The 27,766-nt window shown below is 43.7% G+C and overlaps 1 protein-coding gene across 2 annotated transcripts in view; it reads left to right on the top strand.

Annotated features, from left to right (window-relative positions):
• Positions 1–27,766, top strand: part of TDRD7 (tudor domain containing 7) — a 61,814-nt gene that overhangs the window by 29,192 nt on the left and 4,856 nt on the right. For both annotated transcript variants that reach the window (XM_045195134.2, XM_045195135.2), the window contains 8 exons: positions 3,086–3,272; positions 9,280–9,391; positions 11,113–11,315; positions 12,308–12,442; positions 14,153–14,239; positions 20,222–20,356; positions 22,650–22,760; positions 25,655–26,157. In XM_045195134.2, coding sequence (XP_045051069.2) covers positions 3,086–3,272; positions 9,280–9,391; positions 11,113–11,315; positions 12,308–12,442; positions 14,153–14,239; positions 20,222–20,356; positions 22,650–22,760; positions 25,655–26,157 — 1,473 coding nt within the window. The remainder of the gene's footprint in view (positions 1–3,085; positions 3,273–9,279; positions 9,392–11,112; positions 11,316–12,307; positions 12,443–14,152; positions 14,240–20,221; positions 20,357–22,649; positions 22,761–25,654; positions 26,158–27,766) is intronic.

Below are 27,766 nucleotides of genomic sequence, written 5' to 3'. Positions count from 1 at the left end.
TTGTTAAATGTTCAAACTATACAACTATTCTTGTGAGAAGAGGTTATTCGCAGTTTTAAAAATTGGAATGATGATACAGTCTGAAAGCAAGCTGCCCACTAGGTAGTCACTACTATTTAATGTGGGACTCTGAGGTGTCTGCTAAAAGTCAGAACAGCTAAGTACCTCCTTCCTCGTATAATACATCAGATTAGACCTTGAACCCGCAGGTGCTCTGGTTCTTGCATCTTCAGATATCACTGCCTAGGGGGAGGAGTCATCCCCTGAGTAGCTCATGATAGCAGGAACTACAGAAAGCAGCCCAGCTCCGGGCCCTTGACATGGAGTGCTGGAAGAAATACAGAATACACAGCAAATATTGAAAGACTATAATTTGCCATTTTTGACTCGGGATAAAGAATGGGAACTGGTGTAGCTGGACCTCCGAAGGTATCAGCTTTAGGCTGTGGCTGTGGCTGGACAGAACGGGAGAAGGCTGAAGCAGAACAGGATCCTTACGGTTTGGGCTGTTTCTCCCCCAGAGAATCATGGCTGAGCTGGGAAGGCCCAAAGAAAGGCCCCCCAAAATATTCTTTCAATGAAAGAATAGATCAAAAATATCAAAGCTCTTCTCTCTGAATAAACCAAGCCTGATAGGATAATGAATGAGAATCGAGTATCTTGGGATGCTCAGTCTAGAAGAATGTATAGAAAATTCAGAGAAGTTTTATGCAGAAGTAGTAACGGCATAAAGCTCTTATGGGAAGATGTGGTGTGGCCTGAAGGTAGAAACGGATAGCTGAGGGTCAGGGCCCCTACTGTGGTAAATTGAGGTAAAGGAAGGGTGTTGAGGGACATACTACTGACTTTTACCATTTAACATAAAAAAAATCAATCTGCCTGTTTGGCAGGATCCTTTGCTATCTGTCACCAGTCGCCACTGGTGCCATTGTCAGAGGCCAAGCACCCAGCACTGGACTGGATCAGTCATGTGGTTTCTGGTATGCCTGCCAAAGGGCTGGCAGGAATCTGGTTCGGTTCTAGGGCTTCCGGTCTGTTCCAGGACTGCTAGGCCCAGTGTCCTCAGAGTAATTAGATCCCTTTCCAGTGTGACACTGAGTCCTGGAGTTAGCCTTGCACATTGCAGCAGATGGGCAGTGTCTGCCAATGGCTGACCCTAGATCATCGGCGTCCCCCACAGCCCTGGAGACGTAGCGGATCCCAGCTGGCCTGTCCCCAAGCAGAGACCTGTTCTATACCCAGTCTTCACTCAGGCAAGGCAGTAAGCTCTGGAAACTAGGCCTGCAACTTGTAAAGGTTCAGAGAGGTGCTGTAACAGAACCCTCCGGTCAAGTACGGGAGTCTCTTGTCTCCAGGCTCAAGAATTAACTTTGTAAAACTTTGTACTTACAATGTACCTAAATTGGCCTACATCCATTCTTTGCCCACTTGCTCAGGTAATTTGGGGACAAGGGATGACTTCATTCATGCCGCTAACCACTATCATACCACCTGTAACATCATCCCCCTACTCCACCCAACCTGTGTAGCCGTCTGTCTCTGCTGGTTGCTGCAGAGAGCAGAGGCCGCCTGCGTTTCTCACACAGCTTCTGGCCACCTTCCTCCTCCTCAGCAGGAGCCTGTGCGAGGCAGATGACTCAACCCACGGGCACAGTCTACATTCCAGGCTTCTGCCAGCCCAGCTCCCAGGGCTGTAGCAGCGCTGCCAGGGGCCCCATGAGATGCCGGGTCCCAGGAAATGGGCACCTGGGCAGAATCACGGATCTTCTAGGAGACTTTAGAGCCCAGAGTACAGCTGCATTCCAGGCAGTGCCTTAGCATTTGTAAAGCTCAGTAAATGTAACTGATGGAGTGCGACAGAGCTTCTCCAGCTGTTTCTGGAGTGAAGAATATGGATGTAATAATGCTCTTAAACATGGCCATTGCCTCAGTGGAGACATTCTTCCCATTTTGTGTAGGACTTTTTAAAGCTTTTTTAAAATCTAGTAATGAATAGGTTGGCTATGGTATCTTCTGCTCTGCTGATAATTATGAAGAATCCATGAAAATGCTCCTTTAAAAAAACACTCCTAGAGGAGTAGTATCTTAGTGCTCAGTGGACCGCATGGGCCCTCAGTAAGAGCTAGAACAATACAAAGAGCAGCGTGCTTTTGGCATACCCCAGCAGGTGACAGCATGGCCTTCCAGCTAAAAGGCCTTCCTCAGATGGCAGAGACAGCTCCTGTTACAGGAGCCAAAGTTGATCCACCAGGTTTTACATCCTGGAAGGAGGCCTGATGGAATCGTCTCTGAAGACTGAAGGGCAGAAATACAATGGCCTGTTTGTGGCTGAAAGGTAATAGTATGTTTTGATAACATGAACTGGGACAAGGTGACTGCGTCGTCAAAGCAGAACATTGTAGAAGGAAATAGGAACCTGTCCTGAAAAAGTACGTCTCAGAACGTATACAATTTAAGAGACATTTTGTTATAGCATGTTACCTCTTTTAAGAGTGTCAGAACTCAGCATGTTGTAATGTGTTCAGATTTGTGCAGTAAATTGGGAAGGGGCTGCCACATGGTTGTGTTTAGTGTGTTTCATTTCGGCTTTGTTTTTCTCTAGTAAAATTTCACTGGTTTTCAGAGCTTGAGCCTTGTTGAGACCCAGCCTTAGTTAAGGCAAAACTACCAACTAGATTCTCATCTGGTAATCTGCAAAGCTCCCCAGCAGCGTTAGTCAGGGTCTCTTGTGCACTCTCGCTAGCTGGCCTGCCCTGGAGTCTCCGTTTTCTGGGTCTTCCTCTCTTCCCTTCCCTGGAGTCTTTCTCAGCCTCCTGAAGACTCCCCACCTCCTGGATGGTTGGCGAGCATTCGTGCTCTGCCATGTGGTGTATTGGCTCTTGTTCTTTTTTTGCATGAGTGCCACAGTTTTATATTTCCTTTTATTGATATACATGTTTGCTAAATACATGCTCTCCTCCCTGTTGATGTAGCAAGCCTGAGCCTGGAACCAACGATAGCAGTAGAAAAACAGTCACATTAATGAATTCTTACAGATCGCCTCCTGCATTGCTTCATTTGTGTTCTCTTCCTTTAACTAATTCAGGTATGTGGGTAAAGACTATTCCGGTGCTCAGGAATTAATGGAAGATGAAATGAAGGAGCATTACAGTAAGAACCCTAAGGTCACACCAGTCCAGACTGCGCATGTTGGGCAGCTGCTGGCTGTAAACGCCGAGGAGGACGCGTGGTTACGGGCACAGATCACCTCAACAGAAGGGAACAAAATAAAGGCAAGCACTGTTTACTTTGTCATAGCGTTACGACGATGAGCACATACATTTTCAAATGAAAATGCTGCTTCTAATAGTAAATCCTAAGGACACAATAAGTAAACTACTTAGTTTTCTCCAGAAGTTGAAGAGATAACCTATAAAAGGTTATCACTGTCAGCTTTTAGGTCAGTGGTGGTTATATTATCTCAAGGTTTTAATGAAAAAAAAAAACAGAAAAACAATTCCCCTCCATGGAAGTGACCATGTAATCAGGAAGACCCTCTATTCCCATTCCCGGAAAAAAATCGTAACTGCTGATCAGAGCTCCGTGGGCTTCTAGTCAAGGTCATTACTTTGGAGCAAGGGAAACAATACAGATCAGAGGAGATGACATTCTTCCTCTGCAGCCAGCTGAGGACCCCAAGTGGGACTTGGGACATGCATACTCTGGGTCTTGCCCTCTCAGTCATCTTGGAAAGGCCAGAGGGCTCTCACCAGGCTCTTCCCTCAGCGAGCCCCAAGACGTCGAGATTCGGACACGTTCCTGGTGGTCGGCGCTTCCCCACTGCCGCCTCTCTCCCGGCGTGCAGAGATGAGGGCTCGAACTCTGTCACCCTGAGGTCACAGTCCTGTCCGGTTTTACAAGCACACAAATACACTTCTATTTCCATGGCCTTGGTTCCAAAACATAAAACCCGTTCCTAAAACTTAATGTAATACTGTATGTCAGCTGTAACTGAAAAACACATTTTAAAAAATATAAATAAATAAAAACTGTCCCTTGCGCCAGTGGCAGCCCCTGACGAATAATCCCCTTTGAGTCGCTGAGTGCAGATAGCCACTTCCCGAACTGCCAGGCCGCAGCTCGTGGGGTGCTGTGCCCTGAAGCCGCCGCCTGCAGACGCGCCGTCAGGAGGTCGGAAGGGGATGCTGCTGCTTCCTACCCAGTTTGTTTGTCTGACCACCCGGTGTCTGTTCTCCACTCACAGACAAATTGGGGAAACTCCTTACCTGGATTTACCGAGATAAGACTTTTAAGCAATTTGACCTGATTTTTAAAATCTGAAAATGGGCTAGCAGTGTGGCAGTTGCTTAAAAGGTAAATACCATATGACCCTTAAGTATTTACACAAGAGGGGACACAGGTCCACAAAAAGCCTTGTACACATGTTTGTGGCGGCTCTATTACTAATAATCTTAAACTGGAAGCAACCCAGATGTTCACACCAACAGGTGAATATGTAAGTAAATTGTAGTTTATCCACATGAAGGAACACTATTCAACAATAAAAAGGAGTGAACTGCTGAAAACAGTCACATGGGTGAAAACCCACAGGTGCTCAAGTGGCAGAAGCCTGACGCGAGAGTTCATGGAATGACTCCATGCCGGCGAAGTGTGAGAACTCTGGGTCCAACCCCTCTGTAGGGGCAGGGGTCGGCTCCATGGTTGTCTGGGGCAGGAGGTGGAGGGGGGTTAATTGCAGAAGAGAAGGAGAGAACTTTCTGGAGCTGCAGACATGGTCTGTTATGTTGTGGTGGTAATTATATGGGTATCTACATTAGTCAAAGCCCATCAAACTATACTTTAAATGGGCATTTTTTATTCATTGTAAATGATACTTGGATGAAATTTGAAAAAAGAAAAATGGTGAAAAGCCTAAGGGCCCCGTTGATAATGACCAGCAGAGGACAGTGCAGTCGGCAGCTTGGGCTCCATCCCGACTCTGCCTGGCAGTGGTGGTGACCCCTGGTCACGTCGCCCCCTCCCCCGGGTCTGTGAAGTGAAGGCACCGGACTAAACGATTTGCGGCCTGAGCTCTTGGTCCCCAAAACTCTTAGCTGTCCCCTATCTGTACCCAGAATATTCCTTTATTTTTAACCCTCACCTGAGGATATATTTATTGATCTTAGAGAGAGAAGCATCGATCAGTTGCCTGACATAGGCTCCCCAGCTGGGGATCAAACCCGCAACCTTCTGTATACAGGACAACACTCCCACCGACTGAGCCGCCAGCCAGGGCTGAGCCAGGGCTCTTCCTCCCTGGGGATGTTGCATGCTCAAGACCACTGCAGTTGCAGGCCCCTGGGTTTCCTGGCATCTCCTCTGGGAAGGAAGACCACAGAGGGGTCGACCTTCCACACAAGTCTGTGTAGAAGAGTGGGGGTGGGAAGTGCTTGGGAGAGGGTCCCAGAACCAAAGCCAGAGTGGCCCTCAGTGGAAGGTCAGGACCCCAGAGGAGGGATGAGCTGGGGGGAGGGGCGGGGGGAGGGTTGGCACATCTCAGAGACCTTAGTTAGTACAGCGAGGAACAGGAAGTCCAGGTGATAGGGACTGCAGTCAGTGTGACCCGCCACTGTTCAGCCTAATGAGAAACCCGAGTGGCCTCTAGTCGGTAGGGCATATCCGCCCCCAATGTTCCTAGATAAACGTTTACTTCCTGACCATTTTCCTGCCCTTAGCGAGTTCAACAAAACTTAAGCTGCTTGAAGGCACAGAGATTGCTCATGAAGAGATGGACCACGCACAAACCCTAGCGACACACCAACAGTACAGCGGCATTTCAATGAATAATGCAGACCCCCCCTCAAAGATCCCCCCAGTCCAAAATCTAAATGGGAAAATGTCCTTGCCCCCCCCTCCACCTCTACTGTGGGAGTTTAAGCTCTGGAGTCAGTTACAACTGAGTGTGAGTCTCAGCTCTGCCATTTCTAGCTGTGTGGCCTTGGGAAAGATAGTAAACTTCTCTGATTCCTTTCCTGTAAAATCAGATACTCTCATCACACTAGTGTCTGTCTGATACACTTTTTACCAAAAAAATTTTATTGTATTTTTCTTCATTATCGTTTAACCCCCTTATGCCCCTGCCTGATACACTTTTCATTCTCCACCCCCCACCACTCCCCCCACCCCGTTCTGGGCTGGGGAAAAGACAAACAAGTCCTTATTCTCAAGAAGCTTATATTCTAGTGAAAAAAGACAGATAATGAGGGAGTATACAATAAACAAGTACAGCCATTTAGTGCAGTGAAGGAAGTAACCAGGGCGCTGTGACAGAAAATAACTCTGAAGGAAGGGATAAGCAGGGAGATGTGATCTGGTTTATTTGATTCAGACATCCTTCCAGCACCTGTGTGGGGTGGGTTGCGTAGGGCAAGGAAGGGAAGTAAGACCAGTTAGCTATCGCAGCAGCCAGCAAAGTATAACTTGAATTAGGGCGGCGTTAGGGGAGACGGAGGTAACAGGATATATTTGGAGGTAAAACTGACAAAGACGTGAATTCATTGGATTTGGAGGTAAGAAAAGAAGATGCAGGGTGGCTGCTGGGTTTGGGCCTTGAGTGACTAGGTGGACAGTGATGCCGTTTATCGATTGCGAAGTCAGGGAGCAGAACCAGTACACAGGGGAATCAAGAATTTCGTAGGACCTGTTAGGCTTGGGAATAGCTACCAGATTTCTCCTGGATGCATTTGGGACTCAGAGGGAAGCCAGGATGGAGATATGTCTGGCTGGGAGGCAGAGAGGAGCTACTCGACACCATGGCACTGGGTAGGATCATCTGGAGAAAGAATGCCCCTAGAGAAGAGACAGGGACCCAGAACCAGGCCCTGAAATACGTCAGCATTGAGGTAATGGCCGTGAGAGGAGAAAAGAAGACTAAGAATGGCAAAGAAGAAGGGAAACCGAGAGGGCCAGGTCAGGGGTGCCTTCCAAAGGAGGGAGCAACCAGCTGTTTCATTCTGCTGAGAGCCGTGAGCTGGTACTAGGAATAAAAAGGTGGCTTGCTATATTGTACAGCTTTAAGGTCTTACTACAGCAGTAGTTACGGCCATTCTGATCTTGTTCCCCACATCCCCGTGAGCCTGATGGAGACGAATTCTTCCCTTTATCTGGAGAAACCCCAGCTACTTAGCAAGTCTTGTTTCTTTTGAGCGGTACTATGCCTGAGAGCAAGTGCTGATTACCTCCTTGCTTTTTGCAGATCTTGGTATGAGAAACAAGAATATGCAGTCACCTCCTGAGGTTGGTGCCAGTTTGGCCTGACCTGGACCCACATCCCCGGGGGTGTCTGCTGCTGATCATTCAGGTGGCTTTGAGGTCTTTGGCCACTTGATGGTGCCAGAGAACCAGGAATGGACTGCGGCCCGCTGGCTGGATTTTGGGTCTGTTCGTGCTGATCCCCCCACATTAGAGAAGCACTACAGAGCAGAGGACAGAGGGCAGTGCGGAGAGTCAAGCTGGCCAATCCATGGGCAGATGCTTTATAAACGTCATTGGCCATGCAGATACATGGTATTGTCATTCAAAAAAGAAAGGAAGAAAAGAAAACAAGCTCTAAACACAGAATCCCTTTGAAGATTGTAGGGCAGTCATCCTTTGGTCTGTCAGTGCTGGGAATATATCCTGCATTTCCCAGGAATCCTGACTTCCCATACTATATCCCATTGTCAGGCCATGTGATCTCCACTGGAGGTCTGGGCAGGGCAGAATCCAGGTTGTAGGTGGGGGCAGCCATGGAAGGAAACAAAAGCTTCTGGAATCCTGAGGCCTGTGGGAAGGAAGCTCGAATGCTACTGAGGTTGGAGGGCTGGACCTGTATGCATAAATGGCTGGCTGCCTGGAGGGGGGTCCCCGCTGAGATCTAGGCCTGAGGGAGCATCGAGTCAAGACATGGACTCTGAGACAATCTTCTCCCCTGTGCAGTGTGTGCTCTCCCCGGACACAGCTGTCGGCAGTCAGGGAACGGCCTTAGTGGCCTCGCTGTTCTCACTCTCCTTCGACTCTGCTGAGAAGAATTTTTGTGTTTAGTGCCATAATCTAGGTGTGAACTTTGCTGTGGAAAGTAAAACCCTCTGTTACCTAGTCTTTCTTTGCCCTGGATTTGTTTTATTTTGTTTTTGGAATAACAGTCATCCGCTTTAACTAGAGAAGCATAAAAGGTTTTTAACACTTTCCCTCAGATTCTTAGTTACCATTCTAAACCACAGCTTAATGTTTCTAGATTTTATTTTAATCTGAAAAAGACTTTGTTTGTAGAATCCTTTTCAACTGGAGTTTTTACTAATACTCTAAAAATAATATCCAGACTCCTAATGATCCGTGCTAATCGTGAGGAGGACTCTGTCGTGTAGGTGTCTGCAAACACAGAGCTCTGTCCAGCAGATTGGGGCTTTTGCTGAGCTGGATGAGGGTCTAACTCAGCCTCACACTCTAAAAAAAACAAGCCAACAAATAAGTATCTGTTCCTACAGTGTAGAATTCAGGGTTATCCGCCATGACATCATTGTGGCCATCGACAGAAAGCATCTGGATCCTTGGAAGTGTTCCAGCCCAGAGCAGCCACCATGAATGCTGCCTTGGGAATTTAGAATCTGGGAGTCACCAGAGTGTCTCCCTCTCTAGAAACAAATACAAATCCTTAGCGGAAGTGTGCAAATCAAGAAGGAATAAGGTGAGGCAAGCGTTACGATGTGAGGGAAAGGCAGTCATGGCTGCAGAAGCAGATGGGTATGTTGCTGAGAAGCCAGCGACAGCAGGGCATCAGAGCTCAGCAGACGTCCCTTTACTCCCCACTGGAAAGGCGCAGTGGAGGAGTGCAGCCCGGAAGGCAGGAGCCCTGGCCCCTGCTCCCAGCTCCTTCTCTTCCAGGCTGAGAGAGGGCGCCTCTCCTGGCATTTCCCTGAGCGGTGTGGTGCCAGTTAAGTGGTGACTGTGAGCCCTGGCTGGTGTGGCTCAGTGGATTGAGCACCAGACTGTGAAACTAAGGGTTACCAGTTCAATTCCCCGTCAGGGCACATGCTTGGGTTACAGGCCAGGTCCCGAGTAGGGGGCAGGTGAGATGCATCCACATATTGATGTTTCTCTTCCTCTCTCCCTCCCCCTCTCTCTAAAAATAAATAAATAAAAATCTTTTTTAAAAAATGGTGACTGTGTAATAAAATGGAACCAGTTACATGTATGAAGTGATTCTTTAAGAAGTAAGGATAAAGAATTTTATTCAACCCTAAACATTTTTGTTATTATTAGGTATGCTATGTTGACTATGGATTTAGTGAAAATGTTGAAAAGAGCAAAGCATACAAATTGAACCCGAAGTTCTGTTCACTCTCATTCCAAGCTACAAAGTGTAAGCTAGCAGGTAAGAGGAACTTTTTTGAAAGGTCTTTCCATTTTGATACATTATTACCATTGTACTTTCTGCTTAAATCCTAGAAAATGTACTATGTATTTCAAGGGATTATAATGTGGTGTTTCCTGAAAGATGTAAATAAATTTATGTCTAATATCATTTTTATAAGGTAGATTATTACAAAATTTTTACAATGTTATATATAACACTTATTTTATTATAAAAAATCCATTGGCCATCTGAAAAGGTCTTTTTGTTGTTCTAACTGCCCTAGTAACAAGTGCTGGAGGCCACCCAGCAGGGAATTTGCTCAGTTTAAATCGTGGTGTTCAGCCTGTTTTGAAGTGACCCCCAGCTTTATTCCCAGTGAGATGGACTCCGGGTGCTGCTCATTACCAAGTAACGCACCCTCGAGCGCCAAGTCCGAGTTTGGCTCTCGGTCACGTGCAGTCTCTGGCACAGTTGATGCACCACTGTCCTCTTCTTCCTCCTCAAGAGCGCATAGAGGAGGGCACATGTGTGAGAATACGTCGTAGGGGTGACCTGAGTGTGTGGAGGCTGCAGCGGCCCTGCTGATGGTGAAGGGAGACCTTGAAATATGTGTGCATCATGCCATGAGAGCCTGAGCCAAATTCAGAAAATGATCAAAATCCTCTCCTGATAGTTAGCCCCGCGAAGAGATCCCTCCTTCCCAGCGAGGACAAATCTTTATAACCGAGGAGCTGGGCTTGGCTCTATCTGTGAGATAAACCTCCAGTTATTTTGAAAGCCTGTTACAGGCCGGTGGGAGTTAGTTCTGAAAAGAACATACCAAGAGCACAGGACAAGATTTAGGGTGCTGGAGTGGAAGGTTCGGCAACAGCGATAAACTCGTGTGTCTAGAGGACGCAGCAAGAACAAGAGACAGGGAGCTCAGAGGGAGCCCATGAGCTCTTGCTTATGGATGTAAAGGGGATAAATACAGAAATGGACGCTGGGGAAACATGAGCTAGTTTCAATTAGTTTAATAGATTAACCTCAAGTTGTCATACTAAAATTTTCAAAGAATTACAATTACAGAAAATTATAATTTTCAAAGAATTTAAAGAGTAATTAGACTAAAATAAAATTCACCTATATCCATGTTGGGTTAAATGCTATTTAAACTTTCTATGATAAATCAGAAAAAAATTTGGTATCCTTAGGGTCATCATCGTGGTATACTTAAAAAAAGGAGGGAAAAAGGAACGAAGGAAGGGTGGTCGTCTTAAATTTCCACTAAATTCATGTTCATTTTATGTGAAAGAAATTATTGTGTATATTTAATTATAAAATGAAAAAAAGGGTATATTTTTAGGAAGAACATTCCAGATACGTACCTGGCAGACACAATTGATTGATTGATAGCTTCTTTCACGTATAGACTTTTGTTTTGAGTACGTGTTTGTATACAAAGTGAAGGCTGTGTCTCCTAAGGAAGAAATTCTGATTGCTCATCAGTCTTTCTTCTTGCTTTAAATCGCCTGTCTTAGCGTGATCGTTCAAAAAGGCATTCACATTATAATATTTATCTTAAAACCTAAGGGCGGGTTACGTAAAGGAGATCATAAAACAAAGCTTCCCTGTAAAATGTAAGAATTTTGTAATAGGTTCATAATTATAATAAGTAGCCATAACAAACACAATCACGCTATCCATCTTAAAGTGATTCTGCTAATTAAGTAGAAATTACAATATTCAATATTTTTCAGGGTTGGAAGCTCTAAGCGATGATCCTGGTTTAGTGAAGGTGGTTGAATCTTTAACTTGTGGGAAGATCTTTGCAGTGGAAATCCTTGAAAAAGCTGATATTCCACTTGTTGTTCTGTATGATACCTCAGGAGAAGATGATATCAATATCAATGCCACCTGCTTAAAGGCCATATGTGACAAGTCACTAGAGGTTCACCTTCAGGTACCACTGTGACCACTCTTGTCATCTGTTATAGGTATCAAAGGAAAGAAAGTTATCAGAAAAGAATGGTACAAATTTGAGGCTAACATTAGACAGACAGATTATGCATGGATTGAGAAAAAGGGGAAGGGAGACTGGAAGTGGGGAAAATGCCAAAACCTAAATAGTAAGTATTAGGAATTGGATTTTTGTTTTATTTTCCAGTCTCTACAATAAGCATGTATTAATTTCATATGAAATTACTTTGCAAAGATAATAGAGGAAGATGCTACAAAAGAAGGGAAAATTAGATTAATGAAGATGTTTATTAAATTATTAGGTTTAACATTTTTAAAATGTGAAAACATAGATGTCTGCAAAGAAGAAAACTTTTAAATAAATTATAGAACAGCCATTCTAAATAATAGGATGAGATGTTAAAAATGAGCCTTTTAGAGGTTTCATAGCAACATTAGGAAAATATTTGTTTTAATAAGTAGAACAACAGTAAATTATTTTTATATTATGATTTGACTAAAAACAGCTAAAACTAAACCTTTACTGTAATTAAAACTTTAAAAATTTCTAAAATTCATGTGGACTATGGATACAGATTGGAAAGTAGGCTGACAATGGGATTGATTTGGTCAGAGTTTTTTATTTTCATTTCTGTTAATGTTGCAAAAATATGTTTTATGTAATAGTTTTTCCCCCTAAATTAATGGGGAGAAAATAAACTGAAGTTACGGACAATCTCAGCTTTTCAGACAATGGAAGTGTTAGTAAGTTAATGTAGCAAAAAGTCTACTTTGTGCCTGACACAGATGATACCAGACATTCCTTTCGGAAGGAGAGGTATATAAATCAGTTTTTCACACTGAAGTTATGAAATTCATTCTATCGTACCTTTCCTCCAACTTAGAAGATTTTAAATTGCAAAGACTTTCAATGAGGTATTTAGGTAGGCACCCCTCTGCTCTGTTCTCAAGCCCCCTGCATGTCCTTTGTTCCAGGTCGACGCTATGTACACAAATGTCAGGGTGACTAATATTTGCTCTGATGGCACCCTCTACTGCCAGGTGCCTTGCAAGGGCCTGAACAAGCTCAACGACGTCCTGCATAAGATAGAGGACTACTTCCGCTGTAAGGTATGGCAGAGCATCATCTCCCTCTAAACTTGGTCCTCAGATTGCAGATAGGAGTGGTCACTGAATTTGTCTAGGTATGAATCACTTTTGAATAGTTTGAGGTAGAACTTCTAGAATAGTGGGTGAGAGCCACAAACTGCATACTTTAAAAAATACACACCAAACCCTCCCCCCACAGGGCTTTCTGCTCTGTAAAATGAGGGTAGTCATAGTGTGTACCATAGGAGTGTCACGAGAACAAGGTGCAAGCCTGCTCAATTCGCACAGTGCCTGGCGTATGGTAAGTGCTCAACAGCTGATGGATGTGTCACTTACAAGGTGCGGTGATGATCCTGCAGTGCAGCTGCCTGTGTCTCTGTCTGCTAGAGCCAGCTGGCTCATCTGCTTTGGACAAAGGTGAAACCATGGGGTTTAGGAGAATAAAACTTGTAAGGCATCGCTCCCAAGTTCTCTAGGGTCTCCTAGAAGCTGCCACCTCAGTAAATGAGGTTCTGCAGTTTAAAATGATTAATTAGCTCCTTACCCTTGCAATCTGGTATTCTTCTCTGAATCGGGATGTGGAGAGGTTTTGTTTTAAGGTTCTAAGGTGACTTCCTTAGCTCCATTAGGACATCATAGTCATGATCCAGAATATGCTGTGGTTTCCGAGTGACTAAACCCCGATGCCACTCCAGCCCTGGCCCCCTCGCCCTTACCTCTAACCTACCAAGCACAGTGAGGGCCTCGTGGCACTTACGCGGTACTGTATTTTAGCTGTGTGGGTATTTGGTTGTCTTACTAGAGTGTAGGCTTCCTGGGGACAGAGACCGAACTTTACTGCTAAGCACCTACTCCATTTAGGTGCTATAGTGCCTAATCTAGTGTCTCGCATAGAATAGGTATTTCAGAGTTTTTGCTGACGCAGGTGAAGCCTGTATTCAGACTACAGCATAGAATTCAGGCATTAGACCTGTAGCTTTAGACCTCTTTGTGCATTACAGATGTTTTAGATGTATCTCAAGGTCATTACTTAGGTTGGATTTGCTAGTCTATAGATCTGAGACACCCAGAGAGGCTCCTAACCTGTGGTGGTGAAGGGCACGCTTGAGAGTCCCTAGTGCTCTTGTAGCCCAAGTAGAGACATTACCTGTGGGGAAGAGCACATCCACCCGGAAGGGGAGAGACCGTGGCAGGGCCCCAGCTTCAAGTTGCAGCAGCAGAGGAGGGTGAGGAGACCTACAGCTCTGATGTGTTGCCATCTCACAGGCCCTCACATCCACATTTGTGTCGTGACATTGCTTTTGTTTTGGAATTAAACTCCCACCTTTGAATCTAAATCTTCAAAGATTCCAAAAAGAGACCTATTGACGGCTAGCCCAGCCTCCTCACTTTTCATCCAAGCTGTTCTCCTCTTTGTCAGATTCATCCTCCCCCTTCATGGTTACCGGACGGCCCAGAGCCTGGATGAGTCACACTGACGTCCAGGCTGACATTTTTAGACCTTTCAGCAGGGGTGATTTATGAGCCATGTGCAGGCCAGGAGCGTAGATCACTGCCTTCGGCAGATGTAGAGGAACAGTGCAGAAGTTCCCCGAGCCCCAGGCATGCGCCGCACCCCAGATTACATGTGGGTGAGACAGCCGGCCAGAGCCGCGCAGATGTTTTTCTGGTGGTGTAGTAACATGCTCTTCGCTAAGAGTAATAAAAGTGTCGTGCAATTCTGTTTTGCAGCACGTGACCTCAGAGTACTTCGTTTCCTTACCCTTCTGTGGGAAAATCTGCCTCATCCATTGCAAAGGAAAATGGTTACGAGTAGAGGTAAAACCAGTCACTTAACTTTTTTTCCCAAGATTTTATTTATTTATTTTTTAAAGAGAGGGAGGAAGAGAGGGAGAGAAACATTGATGTGAGAGAGAAACATCCATCAGGTGCTTCTCTCATACTCCCTGACCAGGAACCAAACCCAGGCACATGTTCTACTGGGAATCGAACCAGCGACCCTCCGTCCTGCAGTTCGACTCCCAGCCAACTGAGCCACACCAGTCAGGGTGACTTTTTTTTTTTTAACTTACTATGAAGTATTTCAGACATACAAACAAATTTTTAAATGGAAAAAGCAGTTTGAGAAAGGATGTCTGGCCAACACGGCCACGCTGTCCGTGCGCCCCACCCCTGGGGGAGCGGCCGGCTGAATGTGGTGCTCCTCGTTCCTATGTTCCTGTCCGTCCCTTCACACTTCTACTCTGTCTGCATCTATGACACACACACGCCTTTACCATCTACGTATTTTCCGATGTAGGTGGTAGAAATGCAGAAATGAGTGTGTGTAGAAAACATTTGTAGTGAAAATAAGTGAATAAGGTATAACTAAATGAACAAGTGTTTTAAAAATATATGTAAGTAGTAAAATGTGCCGGTTCTCCTGAGGCATGCGTTTCATTCTTTGCGTTTGTGAGTTTCCTCCATGCCAGCAGGCGCAGCTGCAGTTCATTGTTTTCCTTGCTGTGTGATGCGACAGTGCCTGACTGTGCCCACATGACCACCGCGTTCTCCTGACTGTGGATATTTAGGTGGTTTCCTACTTTTTGTTGTAAACAACATTACCGTTACCATGTCCCTCCCTGTGCACGTCCCCCAGGGTACATATGTAGGGATGGAATTTCTGGCTATAGGAAATACGTATCTTCAGCTTCAGCTTCACTAGATATTGCCTTAGTGTCTCTCCAAAGTCACCCTGCCACAGAAGCTGTAGCCCTGGGAGAGTTCCATCTCCTTTGGGGAGTCTCAAATCCGCTCTCCCTCCTGCCCAGGATGGCTTTGGCTTCAATGTTCTCATACTCTTCTATTCCAGTCCCTGATGATTGGCTTATTTTCTTGCAAGCTCAATTATGAATTTGAAAGGCTTGTTATATTTTATCATATATTTCTCTTTAAAAACTTTTTTTATTGATTTGGAGAGAGAGAGAGAAACATCGATTTGTTGTTCCACTTATTTATACATTCATTGGTTGATTTTGTATGTGCCCTGACTTGGGAATTGAACCCTTAGCCTTGGCACATCAGGACGATGCTCTAAGCAACTGAGCTACCCGGGCAGGGCCTGCCACATACTTCTGTGTGTTTTTCAAATACGAGCTTTTTATTTTTGTTTTAACCTTTCCTTCCTCCCTCCCTTCCTCCCTCCCTTCCTTCCTCCTCTCTCTCTCTCTCTCTTTATTTAATATCTAGTTTGCCCAATAGCTAAAGTTGCAAATTCGGGCCTGATTTTAGTTTATTTTTTCTGTTTTTCCTATGGAAAACAGAAAATTATGGAGAGTGTTCATAATTTTCATAAGATTCTCAAAGAAACCAACCCTAAGAAGGTAAGAACCATTGCTTTATTGACTTTTTAATATTGCATAGCAGCATTTTGATAACTTAATTATACTGATTTTCTTTTTATTTAAATAAAACTTGATCATGTCTACTTTAATGAAAGCAGCAATTTTGAAGTAAGTATTGTCATCAGCCTGAATGTATGTCAGAAGGCTGAGATCTGGGGTTATATGAACAAGGGTTTTGTGCTTAGATGTAAATTTCAAAAACATGGCTTGTTAAAAAGAACATGGCGTGATTTTAATTTGAAAGCTCTGTGATGTTCGGTGTATGTATGGAAATGCACAAATACTTAAATTTTTAAACTTCTATTTTGAAATAATTTCAGACTTTCAGAGAGTTGCAAAAATAGTTTAGAGTTTCTAAATGTCCCTTACTAACCATCTCCAAATGTTACCGGCTTATATAACTACTATCAGACGGTAACCAGAAAATTAACATCAATAAACTATTGTTAACTAATCTTCAGAACTTACTGACGTTTCCCGGATGGTCTCTCAGTGTCCTTTTTCTGGTCCAGGGTCCCACGTTGTATTTGGTAGTGGTGTCTTCTCAGTTTTCTCCAACCTGGCACTTGCTCTTTCTTCGTTGTTCGTGGCCTTTTAAAGAATACTGGTATTTTTTAGGGTATCCCTCAACTTGAGTTTCTTCATGAGTAGAATCAGGCTATGGCACTTTGGCAAAAATACCTTTCTACAAATGCTCAAATACTTAGACAAATATCTAGTGTTATTTTTGTAACTGTCAAATGTGTATTGTCTACCTTTGAGATAGCAAAAGTATTCATTCTTTTCGAGATACAAAGAAGTGAAGGAAAATAATTAAAAGCAGAACCTGTGTTTAAATGATACATTTGTTCTTGACATGTCTGAGCTTTGTGTAGGTCCTACACATTTTGCACTTACTCCCTATGTCCAGCCAGCTCCGTTCTGTGGCCGTTCTCTCCCTGCCATCGCTTCCTGCAAACGCTCCTGCATGGGCTGCGTTCGCTTCCTGCGCCACCTTCCAGTCGTCTCCGCTGCTGCTGTTTGACTTCTGCCTGCCCTGCCTCAGCGGCCTGTTCTTGTGACAGCACCTTGATTGCACCCTCTGATCTTTATCTGCCAGCTCTCACATTACCAGACCACTTTGCTGCATCTACCAGTGTGGAAGCTTGAAATTCTCTTCTCACTAGGCTGCTATGTTATCCAATCCTCCTAATTTTCCTCCTGATGTTCTAATGATCCCTTCTCTTATTTTTCAGCCCCCACCCCGCCCCCATGGCCAAAGTGTTAGCACCCCCAAGTTCTGTCCCAGCTCACCATTCTTCAGCCTCTGCATCCTTCTAGGCAGTTCCATCTCATAGCTTCAGTTATTCTCTGGGTCCTAATGTCTCCCAAATTAGTTTCCAGCCCTGATGAGCTTCAGATTTGGGCAGAAAGCCTGCCTAATTGTCCATCTCACAAGCTCCTCAAGCTCTACGTGTCCGACACCAAAATTACCTTTCCTCATTCTTGACTTCCTTCTATGTCTGTATTTTGGTGGTACCTCCATTCAGCTAGCCATCCAGGCTATTCCTTCAGAGATATCTGTGACTCGTGTATCTTCCTTAGCCCTCCACGCAAGTAACCACCAAAGTCTGTCAGTTTTATAGCTTTGTAATTTCTCGCCTAGATCACTGTAATACCAGCCCACTGGTTCCTCCGTCTTTACTCTGTCCTCCTCTAGTTGAGCCTCAGACCACTAGAATGAGCAACCCAAAATGCAAATAGTAACACATAATAGTGCGTCCAACATTTAATGAGGCTTACTATTTCCTAGACACTAAATGTTGTTTTTTAAACATGACTGATCTAATGTAATCTCCACAAAACCCCATTATCCCCATTCTTACTGATAAAGAAAGAACCTCAGGGAAAAAATGGGAGAGCTGAGGTTTGAAACTGAATCTACCTGCTTGTAAAGCCCTCACTCAGTCTTACCACCAACAGTACATGGCTTCTTCTAAATCCACCGTCTCATTCTTCCACTTAGGACTTGACATTGGCTTCTTCTCATCTACAAGGTAGAGTCTGAGTTAAGAACTCAGTAGTGTCTGGCTCTCCAAGACCTCGCCTTTGCCTCTCCCTTTATGTTCCAACGTAACCAAGATGCTTGCAGACCCCACACCTGAGAAATGCCTGTGTGTCTCTGCCCACCCTCTCCACTCCGGTTGAGATGTCCAGATTGGTCCCTAACTAGATGTCTTCCAACCTGGTTTGCTCCCATTCGCAATTTCAGGCCCCGGACTGAGAGGACATACATTTGTGAAAATTATGAAATTCCAGTTTGTGAGAAAGAAAATACAAATATCCAATAAATACAGTTATTTCTTAAAGGAACAGAAATTTATACAATTTAAATTATCCAGCCAAAAGTTTCATCAGATAATTCACAATGTATCTATATGGTAGCTTATGCAACATTAAAATGATGTGGAATTCTAATGACATGAAATACTTTTGAGACATTGAGTGAAGAGTGGTCAGGTATTAAATAGTATATACTATTCAGTTCCTACACATTTTGAAGTTATTTCATACGTCCAGCCAACTCCGTTCTGGGGCCACCACTGTCCCTGACATCACTCTTGCTCCAAACATGTCCTGAGTGGTCTGCGTTCACTTTCTGCAGTACAGTATGTTCTGATGTTTGTCAGTCAGATTTGTTGTAAAGTCATGAATAAAAGTCAAGAAGGATAGTTGTTCTCTTTATATAAGAAATTTTATATAATTCTTTTAAGTATCCAAATTTTCTACAATGGAGGCATTTTACCAAAATGAGAAGGAAAAAGTTAATTTTAAAGAAAAGTACCAGTTCTAGGCATTTCCTCTCTCTGAAAGCTTGCTCTGACATCTACTTCCTGTCTGGGTCAGGTGCCCATCTTCTATGTTCTCATAGTGCTACCCACGCGTAACTTACAATTGCCCTTACTATATTATATTATATTATGATTATATATTTGTGTCATCTCTCATGAGACTAGGAACTCTTTAGGATGGGGAAGTATTCAGTGTATCTCTGTGGCCCTGTGATGCCTAGATATATAAGTTCAATATATACCATCCATACCAATATATATGCTCAGTATATATGTTTGAATAACTGAATACATTTTAAAATATTGTCCAAGAAACAAAAAGAAAAAAGAAAAAATATTGTCCATAGTACTGTTTGTGTTGATCATGTCTTAAGAGATTTTAAAATTTACGCTGTTACATTAATAGAGCATTCTCTGGAGCAGCAGAAAAGGCTTTACTTTCGGTAAATCTGACTTCCACGCCAAGTGTGGCCCCGTTCTTCTCAACAGTCACCACACTGAAGGAAGGCACTGTCATTCTTTTTTCTTAAACACTTTTTTTTATCCTCACCCGAGGACATGCTTATTGATTTTAGAGAGAGGGGAAGAGAGGGAGAAAGAGGGAGAGAAACATCAATGTGAGAAAGAAACATCGATTGGTTGCCTCTCATACACACCCTGACTGGAGACCAAACCTGCAACCCAGGCGTGGGAATCAAACCCAGGATCTTTCAGTTTACAGGATGGTGCTCCAACCAACCAAGCCACACAGGCCAGGGCAGCACTGCTGTTCTTAAGGTGGCAGTTGGTGCAGTTGTAGGCTTGAAGTTCCTGCTCAGATAACCATCCCCATGAGGCTGTATTTGGCCAATGTAACTAACTATATTCAGTGATGGCAAATATCACAATGGCTTATTTAGGGAAATTATGGGCATTTAAAGATAATTGTGATGTTACCATTTGATCACAAATATCTACTTACTGCCTTGACTTAATGTGTAATTTTCCCATTTTTGAGTTATTAATTTGGACTTACTGTACCTCTTTGACTTTCTGAGTTTCAAATGTTTAGTTAGGACAAATGATAATAATTATCATTGGGCTTTCTGACAAAGCTATAAAATACCAAAATATGTTATGATTTAAACATCTGTAGTATTTACCTGCTATAAGTAAAATTCTTTATCCGAATTCTCTCTATTCTTTATTTCCTCATTGCTAAGACACAATAGTTTTTTTCCGCACATTTTAATATTTTGGAGAACAGACTGCATCTTATACTCAGCAATGTATAAAATGTATCAAATTGTTTTAAAAGCAATAGTATCCTCGAATTGAAAACAGTGAATATTACTATATTTATTAATTTTACTGATTGTTACTAGTTTAGTGGTTATTACTAATTACATAAACTAACAACTAGGTGTTGAAATCAATTCTACTCTAAAAGAATACCTGTAAGTACAGTTTAAAATAAGAGAAAATTTAGTAGCAGAAGTCTTTGTTGCCGTTATATGCAGTTTAGAGCGGAACCTAATGTAATGGCCCAGAGCCGTCCTGGTCTTCTGGACGTGCTTGTAAGTGGGCTGACTCTTGTGTCCTTGCAGGTCATGAACGTTCACAGCAGCCGGACTCTTGATGTCCAGTTCCTGGACACCGGCACTGTGACATCCGTGAAAATATCGGAGCTCAGGGAGATCCCCTCTCGGTTTCTACAAGAAGTGATCGCAATCCCATCTCAGGTACCGTGTGCTGGGAGCCCGGGAGACCGGCTGAGAGAGGTCTGAATGTGTTTGTCGTCATGTGTGAGATGCCCTCTCAGCTTTGATCCTGCTAGCGACCAGAGTCTGAGCCTGTCGCCAAATTGGGAATGACCCGACTGTGGTTGTTCACTGGGGCTCAGCTGACTTAGACACGCCAGTCGGACTTGCAGGACACTGTTGGGTGAATGTGTGTGTGTGAGTATGTGGAGGCGTTAGGTTTTGCTGTCCAGTTAGAGGTTCCAGTGATATTTCATGTAATATAATCGATGCTGAGTTCTGCACAGCTTCAGGGTATTGTATGTAAACACCTCCAGAGTTCTAGTTTAATTAGGTAACCATTCTCTTTCAAAATCTGTTTATATTTAATCATTTTCTTATATGATGTTACCCCCACAGATTTTAGTAAAAAGATTAACTTCAGCCTGTCCCTCCTCTACTGGTAAAAATTTATGATAAGAATTTTGAATTATTTTGAGTTAATTAAAATTGTTAAGAACTATTTCCCACCTCTAGGAGAAGTAGAGGATTTTGTATAGAAATTAATCATTTTTTGAAAGTAAAATTGTTTGACATTCTGTAATTTTAAAGGGCTTCTCGTACGTTCCAGAAGAAGCGCTGTGCCATGAAAGCGCAGTGCGTGGGAAGCCCCTGGCCCTAGTTAGCACGGCTTTTTCAGTTTCTCTCCCTGCAGCCGCCACGGCCTTTCTAAGGTGTGACTGCTCCAGAGAAGCTGTCCAACTTGTGGTCAGGCCAGTTTTCCAAATCACTTACGGTGTTGCTCAGCCATAATGCTGAAAATTGTTAGACCTTCAGGTGCTCCTTTCACCTGATAGCACCTTCGGCTCCTGCGCCCCTTGTTAGAACATCCACCAGGGCAAGCCTTACCTAGAAAAGCTGCCCAGCTAGAGGGGGATGGGTGAGGGAAGCCATCCCACTGCTTCTGCATGTCCGAAGGTCACACAAAGTTACCCTTCTTTGAGCTACAGCATTAAAAACCATGACAGTTCTTTTTGTATTAATCTTATCTAGATTCATTGTTTAACAGTTACAAAGTTGGGGGAACTTCAGAAGCCAGCAAGGCCAAGCCTCTAACAGCACCTCCCCAAGAGGCCGAAGTCAGAGCAGCAAGCTGATGGCCTGTTGGGCAAAGCTGACCCACGAATATTGAGTTTGGGGTCTTGGCTCTTGCAGTGTTTTAAAATGCGAATCAGTTGCCAGATTTAAAAATCAGAAAATTTCACATAAAATCCCTCCTTCCAGCTTCTCTTGACAAGGCAGACAATCCGCCAGCGTTGAGTGTTCTGCTTTAGGGACAGTGCCTGTGGGGGCTGGGGAAGTGGGTGATCCCCCTGCCGGCCCCATCAGCCACCTCCCTCCCTCATTACCTGCCTGGCCCCTGCAGGTGTTGGAGTGTGTGACCTCATCCAGGGGGCACAGGGAGAGACTTGGGAGAGACATGCTCCCCCAAGGAGGAAGGCATGACAGGAGGAGGGGGCTCAGAGAGGAAAGAAGAAACCCAGGGATCCTGAAAGTAGGTTTCGTTCCCTTCACAGAATTGCCTCCGTCAGTTCAAAGGTTTCTGTGAGCCTGAAGGGGGTCCCAGAGGTCACCTTTGACTCCCTGATGTAGCCATTCTGCAAAAGCTTGTGCAGTGATGGTGGAAGGCAGAGAGCACTGGGGAAAATGAGGCTTTTCACTACGTATGGATTTCACTTTTTTCTTAATTCTTTAGAGGGAGGTTACGACCTCCCTCCAAAGGCGAGCACAAATGCCGGCACCCACAGGGTCCTCAGGAAATGCTGGATGAAGTGCACGAGCCTCCGAAAGGTTTCTGCAACAGGAGTCAGTTTTTATCCAAATGACACCACTTCTTTTTTTTTTTTCCAGTTAGGTTTCGAGGGAAGACCTAGATAGATGTAAGTTCCAAAGCTGTCTTCTCTGTTGTGTGATCTGATAATCTCTCCGAGTCCATTTGGCCATCCGTAAAGCGGGGCTGCCGCGCTGCCTGTCTGGCAGAAGTGTGGTAGAGTGAGAAGGACGTGGAATGCCTGGTATAAGCCCCGGCCTGTAAGGGGAGTGCAGAGGATAATGGTAATATAAATAGAGCCAGGAGCAAAGCGGATGCTTCAGCCCGAGTGCTGATTGTCATCATCAGCCATGGCTTGCTTTCTATGTTGGCGACATCTGACTTGCAGGAAAATAATATTGACATTACTCATAAGTACCTATTTTAAGGTAGTGTGTTGACTTTCCCGCCGTGTTTTCTTTTCAGGCTATCAAGTGCTGCTTAGCAGATATTCCACAGTCCATGGGCATGTGGACGCCAGACGCCGTGCTGTGGTTAAGAGATTCTGTTTTGAATTGCTCGGACTGCAGCATCAAGGTTAGTTATCTTACTGGCCTTGATACATCTCGAAAGGGAGCTGTCAGCCAGAGGGCTCATTTGGTTTTAGTAAAGAATTTTACTGAATTCTGTCTTACTGTAAACTGATGCTTTCACACCTGACACATTTGTATAGTTAAGACACTGGTTACATGTGTAGTGAGAAGATATTTCATTGTTAATTTTAAGAATTTATTCTGTATCTCCAGTACTATTTTTAAATCCTTTATATATAATTTTTCTATAATTATTAAGGAGGCAGACGTGGTTCTCTGCGCCTGTTTTATAGCATGATAAGCAGTTACAGTAAGTACCCAACAGAGGGACCGCCACATCTCTCTTGCTACGTGTTTTTAAAAATCATGTAAGTCCTCTATTTCTTGTTTCCTGAAGTATAATAGGTTATAAACAAATTATTTGCTTATAACCTTGGTTTTTGCCTTTTTTCCTAAAGGTTACGTAAACTGCTTTGTTTATTTCACTAGCTGGTTTTTGTCTGTACTTTTGCATCTTCATATCAAACACATGGCCCGTATTTCCAGGAATAAAAAATGTAAAGTGACGTTTCTCTGTTTCAACAGATGCAGATAGTGTTGTCATTTTATATGAAAATTGAACAGTGAAATGTCCATGAGAAATATCTTCAGGAAGACCTCTAAATTATTCTAGCTCACACTGATTTTCCTATCTTCATACTCCTCTTGGGTTTATAATGTACAGTTACACTCTTAATTACATACCATCTTATATTCTTTAATTGATGCATGATAATGAATATTATTTTCTCGGCTGCTTTTTCAGCTCCTAAAACCAGGGCATCTTAGTGGCTGATTATTGAAATGGTGTTTCTATATCGTAAATCAAGATGAATTAGCAGTCAGTACCTCATTAGCACTTGTAAATGATAAATTTACATAAACTCATCTTGCTAGGAAAATAGTTTTTTAATAAATTACTGTGGAAGGATTGCCTTGCAGGTGTCTTCCTGTCTCTGCCTTTCATTTCTAGCCTAATGTGATAAAAAATAGATGTGGCTACAAGTATGTCATTTTTGTCATTTCTAAGATAAACCAGAGGGGCTGATGAGAAGAATTACCAGCCCCCAGCCCTTGGGGACACACAGCAGTACAGGCCCAGTTTTAATGGGTGGTATTCTCATACAGACACACCGCTCTGACAGAGAGAGGTAGCCGGGCCGTCAAGGGTCTCCTGGGCAAACGGTGCAAAACTGCAGTTTGGGCCCGGAGGTTTCTTCCTCTTTCACTCCCAGGATCCCTCTTCTCCCTCATAACTGGGGGAGGGGGTGAGCAGTGAGGGGTGAGGGCCCATATTAGGACCAAATAAGGAGTGTGGACCAGAGGGTCCTGGAGGGTATGGTGAATGTCAAAGCTTTTTCCTCCCTCCCAGTCTGAAAGCACACCCGCCTCAAGCAGAATGCTGACAGAACGTTTTGCCATTGCCATGATTATCTGCTGCTGTTGAGGTTGGGTGGATGACGAGCACATGGAGATTCATCATACTCTTCTTTCTATTTTGAGTACTTTAAAATGTCATTAATAAAAAGCATTTTTAATCATGACATATTGAATCACTTCCTCGCAGTGATAATGAATGACCCCTAGCAGGTTATAAGGTATTCCCAGAGATTTTAGAAATCAGCACATTTTCACTTGCATAAGCTTGCTGCTGGTCTCTAGACTGCTTAAGAGCCCATTCATTGCTGCTGCGACAGATAATTCATCTGACCTTAAATAAATTGACTTTAAGTTGGGACTTTTTTTGCAAAATACTGTTTGTTTGTTTTCCTCACTCCATCCTCAACTTTATTTTTTTTTCAATTTTTAAATTATTTTATTGTTGTTCAATTACAGTTGTCTGCATTTTCTCCCCACCTCTCTACTCCACCCCAGCCAAACCCACCTCCCTCCCCTGCTTCCACCCTCCCCCTTGGTTTTGTCCATGTGTCCTTTATAGTAGTTCCTGAAAACCCTTTTCCCCACTGTCCCTTCCCCCTCCCCTCTGGCTATTATTAGATTGTTTTTAACTTCAATGTCTCTGGTTATATTTTTGCTTTTTCTTCTGTTGATTATGTTCCTGTTAAAGGTGAGATCATATGGTATTTGTCCCTCACTCTCTGGCTTATTTCACTTAGCATAATGCTCTCCAGTTCCATCCATGCTGTTGCAAAGGGTATAAGCTCCTTCTTTCTCTCTGCTGCATAGAATTCCATTGTGTAAATATACCATAGTTTTTGGATCCACTCATTTGCTGATGGGCACTTAGGTTGCTTCCAGTACTTGGCTATTGTAAATTGTGCTGCTGTGAACATTGGGGTGCATAAGTTCTTTTGGATTGGTGATTCAGGGTTCTTGGGGTATAATCCCAGCAGCGGAATTGCTGGGTCAAAAGGCAGTTCCATTTTTAGTTTTTTGAGGAACTTCCATACTGTTTTCCACAGTGGCTGCACCAGTCTGCATTCCCACCAACAATGTACTAGGGTTCCCTTTTCTCCGCATCCTCTCCAACACTTGTTTGTAGATTTGCTTATGTTGGCCACTCTGACCGGTGTGAGATGGTACCTCATTGTGGTTTTAACTTGCATCTCTTTGATGGCTAGTGATGCTGAGCATCTTTTCATATGTCTCTGGGCCCTCTGTATGTCTTCCTTAGAGAAGTGTCTGTTCAAGTCCTTTGCCCATTTTTTAATTGGGTTGTTTGTCTTCCTGGAGTGGAGTCGTGTGAGTTCTTTATATATTTTGGAGATCAGACCCTTGTCTAAGGTATCATTGGCAATGCAAAATACTGTTTTAATATTTAACATTAATATTATAACCACCTCTCAGAATTTAATGTAAATTTGGATTTCTTGAATTGGTGTATCTTGTTTTCCAAAGGTTACAAAAGTGGATGAAACCAGAGGGATTGCACATGTTTATTTATTTACTCCTAAGAACTTCCCTGACCCTCACCGCAGCATTAACCGTCAGATTACAAATGCAGACCTGTGGAAGCATCAGAAGGATGTGTTTCTGAGCACCATATCCTGTGGAGCTGGCTCTCCCAACAGCAAAGGTGGCAACACCCCCGTTGCCAGCAGCACTGATGGGAATGTCAGAAAGAGCCTCATGGATGGCATCAAAAAGCCCATGGTGGATCCCACCTGCTCTTTCTCCATGGAGGAACTGCCGCCTCCTGTCCCCCTGCCAAAGCCAGGGGAATACATGGATGTGTATGTGCCTGTGGCCTGCCACCCAGGCCACTTTGTCATCCAGCCATGGCAGGAGATACACAAGCTGGAAGTGCTGATGGAAGAGATGATTCTGTATTACAGTGTGTCTAAGGAGCGCTTCGTCACAGTGGAAAAAGATCAAGTGTACGCTGCCAAAGTGGAAAACAAGTAGGTCCCCGGCAGAGCGTTTTATTCTACTCCTAGGAAAAGTGCATAGAGTGATACCCGGAGTCCTTCGTCCCTGCAGGGGGACTTTGAACTGTCCGAATGGGAATTTTGAATGTGAAGTGAGCCTAATGAATTACGCGGTTTCCTAATATTTAAAATTATGTCATTTATTTAAAAATCTAGTGACCATAATCCTGTTAAAACCTAATCATACCTGAAGTGAAGGTTTAAATGTTATTCTCTACTTTTCTATTAGAAAACAGTATTCGTTTATTCAGAAAATAATGTTTTTAATTTAATAACCTTTTAATTTTAAAACTAAGATTTTTATTGTAGAACAATTTTAAAATACAAGAAAGTATACAAAATGAAAATCAGCCGACCAGACATTACCCTTGTTTACATCTCTGATTATTTATGGGATAGATTCCTAAAAGGGAAAATACCTGCTTGCTTAAAGATTCCTGATACACTCTGTCCGCTGCTTCCTAGGGAGCCTGGCCGCCTTTAGAGGGCGCGGTAATGCCTATTTCCCCACGCTTTGGCCTTCGGACAGGGAGAACTACAACTCCCTGCATTTGCTCAGCGCTTCTGCGCCGTTTTCCCACGTTCGCACATCTGCTCCACCTCCTCCCTTCCTGCAGCCCTTTCCTGAGGTACTTGCGGGTTTCAACCCAGTGAACCCCAAGCACTGCCCTCTGCACTCTTTCCAGGCCACAGAAGCCCTGGAAAGCAGCACAGCTGTCCCTGTCCTGTCCCCTTGGACAGCTGTCTCAGGGGAAATGACCAAACCTCTTTGATGATGCTGAAAACAAGGAGCTCCCTCCCTCCACCCAGGAACACACACACAAGCACACACGCCCGAGATGGCTCTATAGGTCAGAATGCTTGTTTTTCCTGTGAAATACTTTCATTCTTTCCAATAGCAAGTATAGGCATTTATAAAATTCTGTTATTTTCATGAAAGAAGAAAATCCAATTTTTAACTCTTAAAAGTGAAAATTATAGTAGCTATCATTCTGAAAAGCATTCAACTTACACGTTACAAGCTTTTCATCTTTAAAAAAACATTTTTACTGTGTCAAGTTAGTTATAATCATAGCATGAATGGGTTTAATTCAGTACAAGAACATTATTGGTGTTAATTTGCCTCAATCACAATTCTTCCGAGGCTAATCTAATCACAGTTAAACTGACATTACCTGTTATCTGAGGAGCAGATTAGAGATAATTAGTGGGGAGAGGTGGGTCCTATTTGGAGGCCAGAGCTGTGTGAGGGAGGAGACAGAAACCGGAGCCTAGCATGTGGCACTTCAGACTCCCTTCCCCTGCCCCGCCCCCGCCCCCCACGGTCCAACAGCTCTGCCCCAGGGCTCTGCCTGGGCTGTAACCAGTCCATTGTCCCTGGATGAGCAAGGCATGTCTTATGGACAAGAACAGATTACCTGAAACTTTAAAAAAACTTTATGAACTGAATCAGTGCAAAATGTCTAGAGTTTCTACCTTGCTTACAACCTGGGACTATTTACTAAACCTTGTTCCCAACTATGGTAAGTTAAGACGTAGGCATTTTGAATATATATTTTTTATTACAGGGCTTTCCAAATCT

The sequence above is a fragment of the Desmodus rotundus genome, chromosome 1, assembly GCF_022682495.2.
Source record: "Desmodus rotundus isolate HL8 chromosome 1, HLdesRot8A.1, whole genome shotgun sequence".
NCBI lineage: Eukaryota > Metazoa > Chordata > Mammalia > Chiroptera > Phyllostomidae > Desmodus > Desmodus rotundus.
This window is presented reverse-complemented; position numbering and strand designations above follow the sequence as displayed.